Here is a 6,212-nt window from a genome sequence, read left to right on the forward strand (position 1 = left end):
GAGGCGGGAGTTAAGGCGCCAAGCCAATTAGCGTCGGCGAGGGCGTGGCTTTTGAATGCCAGAAACGCCAGGAAGAAAAACACATGCCCACCCCCGATCTGAAATAAACACAGAAATGAAGCCCGTGAACAAAGAACACATCGGTCGAAATACTGACGCGATAGATGCTAGATTTTTTTAAATTAAATCGTCATTTGTGGGATAAAGTATGTTGTTCTGAGGGAGAATTCATTAAAATATAAGATTTCAGAATTTAGGATGGGGGGAAAATGTTTTTTTTTTTTAAGATTTTGTTTACATGAGAATAATATTTTTTTTACAAGGAAAAAGGCCTACTACGACGAGCATAGGAATGTTTGTTTTACATTTGTCCGATAAAAAATATTTTTCAAAAAAGTTTTTAAAGAACAAAGAACACCAGAAGAAAAACATTCCCCGCCCCCCAGACGAAAACTGCATAAAGAGGCATATTTTGCCTTACGTGATACATTCATTTTGATTGATTCAATAGTCTTGTTTATTTTCGAAGGGAAAAAGTTTTTTAAAATAATAGCAATCGAGAAAATATGTACATTTATGCGAATCCAATTATAGACACAGAGTGTGTAAATGAATCCACGCAAACGGCAATTGGAGGCTTCAATCCAAACAAACGCGCACCGGCAAAAGTACGAGTATACCGCCATCTATTGACGTGGTAGTGCATTGCAGTTGAGACCACGGACTCAATGAAATGAAAACAGTCGATCGTCCATCTTTCCTCAAACAGTATTTAATCACAAGAACACCATAGTAAAGGTACAACACGCGGCGCAGACGGGAAATCCTTTAACAAGAAAAAAATGTGAATTGGCATCAATCCTTGAACAATCAACACAAAGAGTAAGCTGGCAGTAAATTTCAAATTGGCGAATTTTGGGTGGCGTAAAAGCAGCTCACTCCTGGATTTCTTTTTTTCCCCCGAACTAGCTGTGAGGCATTTTGGGGCTTTTAATTTTTATTCGAAGGTACATTTTTGTTGGGGGGGCGAGTGTATTGTGAGAATAACATTTGAGAAAAATAAGTCATAACATTACCGGAATAAATTTGTTGTAATATCAGAATAAATTCGTGTTTTATCCCAAGAAAAAGGATTCAACTTGTACTTTTTTTTTTTTGAAGGGTGTAGGGTCCTGATACAGTATTCTGACACACGACGGCCGTCTCCTTTTTGGAAGTAACGACGACACCTATCGACCGCAGGTGGAACAGCTGCCTCCAAAGTAACAAGTCTTGACAACGGCGCACTACTCGAATTGAGGTGAGTTGTTCAACTACTCTGTCGTATTGAATTAAAATCGCCTGATATGAAAACCAGTCCTCAAAACCAGTGCAATGTAAACATTTGTGCTCTCGATTCAGAAACGTCATCACGCCCCCGTTTCAGGATGAAGCCGTTTTATTGACAGAAATTCAGTACAGTATTTCCAATTGCATCGATCTCAAACATCCGTAACGCCACATGCATGACACAAGCGCTCAGGCCAACAAGTGCTTTACTTTTGCTAAATAAATTAACTCGAACTTATTTGATCTTCGCGCCAAAACGAACCAGAGTTAACAAATAAATGCTCTCGCAGTTAAGTTTAATGCTCTTGTTCGCCCCCCCCTACTCAACTCTCTCCAGGGAGATTAAATTTGACAGGTATTCTTTGTCACCACCTTTCTACGTCTGTGCCTTTCACACAGAAAACAGGGACGTGGGTAAAAGACGGCTTGAAATGGCAGCGTGAAAGGGACATTGACACCAATTCCTGCTCTGATGCGACCTCTCTGTTGCTCATATTATTCATACCCCAACTTGGTGTCAGTGCCTTTCACATAGAATAGTGACGGGAGGAAAAAAGAAAAGTCCAGGCTTTCCAGGCAGTGTGAAAGGGGCTGCTGACACAACAACCCGCTCTGATACGACCTCCCTGACATTCTATTACCCCGGAATTGTTGGGTTCACGTCAACCGCCAGAGCAGTTGCTCCTGAGACTCCATGACAGAGGCGTCCATATTTAGTGAGGCTGCGCTACCCACAGCGGATTATTTTAGCAGTGAAAAAACAGCTGCAAACACCGTCTGCACGCCCCCAAGTTAAAAGTGGCAATCTCAAGGGTCGAAATAAGAAGCTGGTGGTACCTTTTCCCCGGTGAGGGCGTGCAGCCCCTCCCTGACTTTGGCGAAGGAGCCCTCGCCCAGCTTCCTGCCGATCAGGTAGTTGCCCACCCGCTTGGTGTGGTAGAAGTTCTTGAGGACGTCGGCGGCGGGGCTGCGGCACAGCGTGGCCGCCGCTTCCGCCGCCTCCGGCGCCAGGTCGCCCTCTTCGGCGTCGGGGTCGCCCTCCGGCGGCAGCGCCGCGCACTCGGCCACCGGCATGACTTCTCCCCGGGCTCGTCGTCCGGCAATTAGACGGGGTCCCGAGAGCGCAGTCTACTGACAAGTGAATGCCACCTGTTCCATTCCCGACGAGCGCATGACGATGCCTCCTCCTCTTCCTCCTCCTCTTCCTCCGCGCTCACCGAGGGTGACTCGCCTTTCGGCCGCGGGATTAATGTCTGCGCGAAAAAGTGAAACGCGCAAACGAGGTCTTGGCTTCTGTGCGTGTGCGCGTGTGTGGGAAAGGGCTCGCGCTGCCGGTTTGCGGTTCCAGCTTTGAAGAACTCGAGACTTTCCCGGTTCGGTTGAAGGAGGGAGAGGCGTTCCGGGGCGGGCGAGCGTCACCCGATTAGCCAACCGGCGGCGAACTAGGCGGGAGTTAAGGCGCCAAGCCAATTAGCGTCGGCGAGGGCGTGGCTTTTGAATGCCAGAAACGCCAGGAAGAAAAACACATGCCCACCCCCGATCTGAAATAAACACAGAAATGAAGCCCGTGAACAAAGAACACATCGGTCGAAATACTGACGCGATAGATGCTAGAATTTTTTAAATTAAATCGTCATTTGTGGGATAAAGTATGTTGTTCTGAGGGAGAATTCATTAAAATATAAGATTTCAGAATTTAGGATGGGGGGAAAATGTTTTTTTTTTTTAAGATTTTGTTTACATGAGAATAATATTTTTTTTACAAGGAAAAAGGCCTACTACGACGAGCATAGGAATGTTTGTTTTACATTTGTCCGATAAAAAATATTTTTCAAAAAAGTTTTTAAAGAACAAAGAACACCAGAAGAAAAACATTCCCCGCCCCCCAGACGAAAACTGCATAAAGAGGCATATTTTGCCTTACGTGATACATTCATTTTGATTGATTCAATAGTCTTGTTTATTTTCGAAGGGAAAAAGTTTTTTAAAATAATAGCAATCGAGAAAATATGTACATTTATGCGAATCCAATTATAGACACAGAGTGTGTAAATGAATCCACGCAAACGGCAATTGGAGGCTTCAATCCAAACAAACGCGCACCGGCAAAAGTACGAGTATACCGCCATCTATTGACGTGGTAGTGCATTGCAGTTGAGACCACGGACTCAATGAAATGAAAACAGTCGATCGTCCATCTTTCCTCAAACAGTATTTAATCACAAGAACACCATAGTAAAGGTACAACACGCGGCGCAGACGGGAAATCCTTTAACAAGAAAAAAATGTGAATTGGCATCAATCCTTGAACAATCAACACAAAGAGTAAGCTGGCAGTAAATTTCAAATTGGCGAATTTTGGGTGGCGTAAAAGCAGCTCACTCCTGGATTTCTTTTTTCCCCGAACTAGCTGTGAGGCATTTTGGGGCTTTTAATTTTTATTCGAAGGTACATCTTTGTTGGGGGGGAGAGTGTATTGTGAGAATAATATTTGAGGAAAATAAGTCATAACATTACCGGAATAAATTTGTTGTAATATCAGAATAAATTCGTGTTTTATCCCAAGAAAAAGGATTCAACTTGTACTTTTTTTTTTTTGAAGGGTGTAGGGTCCTGATACAGTATTCTGACACACGACGGCCGTCTCCTTTTTGGAAGTAACGACGACACCTATCGACCGCAGGTGGAACAGCTGCCTCCAAAGTAACAAGTCTTGACAACGGCGCACTACTCGAATTGAGGTGAGTTGTTCAACTACTCTGTCGTATTGAATTAAAATCGCCTGATATGAAAACCAGTCCTCAAAACCAGTGCAATGTAAACATTTGTGCTCTCGATTCAGAAACGTCATCACGCCCCCGTTTCAGGATGAAGCCGTTTTATTGACAGAAATTCAGTACAGTATTTCCAATTGCATCGATCTCAAACATCCGTAACGCCACATGCATGACACAAGCGCTCAGGCCAACAAGAGATTTTTTAAATTAAATTGCCACTTGTGGGATAAAGATTGTTGTTCTGAGGGAGAATTCATTAAAATATAAGATTTTTTTTAAATTAAATCGTCATTTGTGGGATAAAGTATGTTGTTCTGAGGGAGAATTCATTAAAATATAAGATTTCAGAATTTAGGATGGGGGGAAAATGTTTTTTTTTTTTAAGATTTTGTTTACATGAGAATAATATTTTTTTTACAAGGAAAAAGGCCTACTACGACGAGCATAGGAATGTTTGTTTTACATTTGTCCGATAAAAAATATTTTTCAAAAAAGTTTTTAAAGAACAAAGAACACCAGAAGAAAAACATTGCCCCCCCCAGACGAAAACTGCATAAAGAGGCATATTTTGCCTTACGTGATACATTCATTTTGATTGATTCAATAGTCTTGTTTATTTTCGAAGGGAAAAAGTTTTTTAAAATAATATTAATCGAGAAAATATGTACATTTATGCGAATCCAATTATAGACACACAGTGTGTAAATGAATCCACGCAAACGGCAATTGGAGGCTTCAATCCAAACAAACGCGCACCGGCAAAAGTACGAGTATACCGCCATCTATTGACGTGGTAGTGCATTGCAGTTGAGACCACGGACTCAATGAAATGAAAACAGTCGATCGTCCATCTTTCCTCAAACAATATTTAATCACAAGAACAGCATAGTAAAGGTACAACACGCGGCGCAGACGGGAAATCCTTTAACAAGAAAAAAATGTGAATTGGCATCAATCCTTGAACAATCAACACAAAGAGTAAGCTGGCAGTAAATTTCAAATTGGCGAATTTTGGGTGGCGTAAAAGCAGCTCACTCCTGGATTTCTTTTTTTCCCTTTTTTTTGAAGGGTGTAGGGTCCTGATATTCTGACACACGACGGTCGTCTCCTTTTTGGAAGTAACGACGACACCTATCGACCGCAGGTGGAACAGCTGCCTCCAAAGTAACAAGTCTTGACAACGGCGCACTACTCGAATTGAGGTGAGTTGTTCAACTACTCTGTCGTATTGAATTAAAATCGCCTGATATGAAAACCAGTCCTCAAAACCAGTGCAATGTAAACATTTGTGCTCTCGATTCAGAAACGTCATCACGCCCCCGTTTCAGGATGAAGCCGTTTTATTGACAGAAATTCAGTACAGTATTTCCAATTGCATCGATCTCAAACATCCGTAACGCCACATGCATGACACAAGCGCTCAGGCCAACAAGTGCTTTACTTTTGCTAAATAAATTAACTCGAACTTATTTGATCTTCGCGCCAAAACGAACCAGAGTTAACAAATAAATGCTCTCGCAGTTAAGTTTAATGCTCTTGTTCGCCCCCCCCGATGAAGCCGTTTTATTGACAGAAATTCAGTACAGTATTTCCAATTGCATCGATCTCAAACATCCGTAACGCCACATGCATGACACAAGCGCTCAGGCCAACAAGTGCTTTACTTTTGCTAAATAAATTAACTCGAACTTATTTGATCTTCGCGCCAAAACGAACCAGAGTTAACAAATAAATGCTCTCGCAGTTAAGTTTAATGCTCTTGTTCGCCCCCCCCAAAAAAAAAACTAAAATCCTACACAAATGATGTACTGTAGACCAACAGCGATGATTCCAAGACATCCATTTCGAAAGTAATTTCAGTGCTGTAGTGGACTGACAGCATTTCCGTGATCGAATGAGGAAAACGGAACCTCGGTTTTGCACCACGGTCCAACGTGAGATGCACGCACCGGGAGAGGCGAAAAAAAAAATCCACCCGGGGCGGTGCTGTTGCTATGAAAGTAAAAGTTCCAGTTCTCGGAGCGTCTCGTCCTCCATCGCTTGCTGAGCCGCTACTGGCGTCATGGAGAAAAACTCGTCCAGGAAATTTTCCGGATGCATCGGCGG

General features: G+C 42.8%; 2 protein-coding genes and 1 long non-coding RNA gene across 3 annotated transcripts in view; 1 reads left to right on the forward strand and 2 right to left on the reverse strand.

The window, feature by feature from the left end:
* LOC109517404 (hormonally up-regulated neu tumor-associated kinase homolog) overlaps positions 1-2,702 on the reverse strand; it is a 3,266-nt gene extending 564 nt beyond the window's left edge. Inside the window, exon 1 of the mRNA XM_019872573.1 lies at positions 2,254-2,702. Within this exon, the coding sequence (XP_019728132.1) occupies positions 2,254-2,403 (150 nt within the window). The 5' untranslated portion in view covers positions 2,404-2,702. The remainder of the gene's footprint in view (positions 1-2,253) is intronic.
* The window catches only part of LOC109517434 (uncharacterized), a 7,137-nt gene extending 1,480 nt beyond the window's left edge, over positions 1-5,657 (forward strand). The window contains exon 2 of the long non-coding RNA XR_002168541.1: positions 5,175-5,657. This is a non-coding gene — a long non-coding RNA (uncharacterized LOC109517434). The remainder of the gene's footprint in view (positions 1-5,174) is intronic.
* Positions 5,658-6,068: 411 nt separating this feature from the next.
* Positions 6,069-6,212, reverse strand: part of uspl1 (ubiquitin specific peptidase like 1) — a 25,647-nt gene continuing 25,503 nt past the window's right edge. The window contains exon 11 of the mRNA XM_019871719.1: positions 6,069-6,212. Within this exon, the coding sequence (XP_019727278.1) occupies positions 6,099-6,212 (114 nt within the window). The 3' untranslated portion in view covers positions 6,069-6,098.

This window comes from Hippocampus comes, unplaced genomic scaffold (genome assembly GCF_001891065.2).
Source record: "Hippocampus comes isolate QL1 unplaced genomic scaffold, H_comes_QL1_v1.1 scaffold33, whole genome shotgun sequence".
Taxonomy (NCBI): domain Eukaryota; kingdom Metazoa; phylum Chordata; class Actinopteri; order Syngnathiformes; family Syngnathidae; genus Hippocampus; species Hippocampus comes.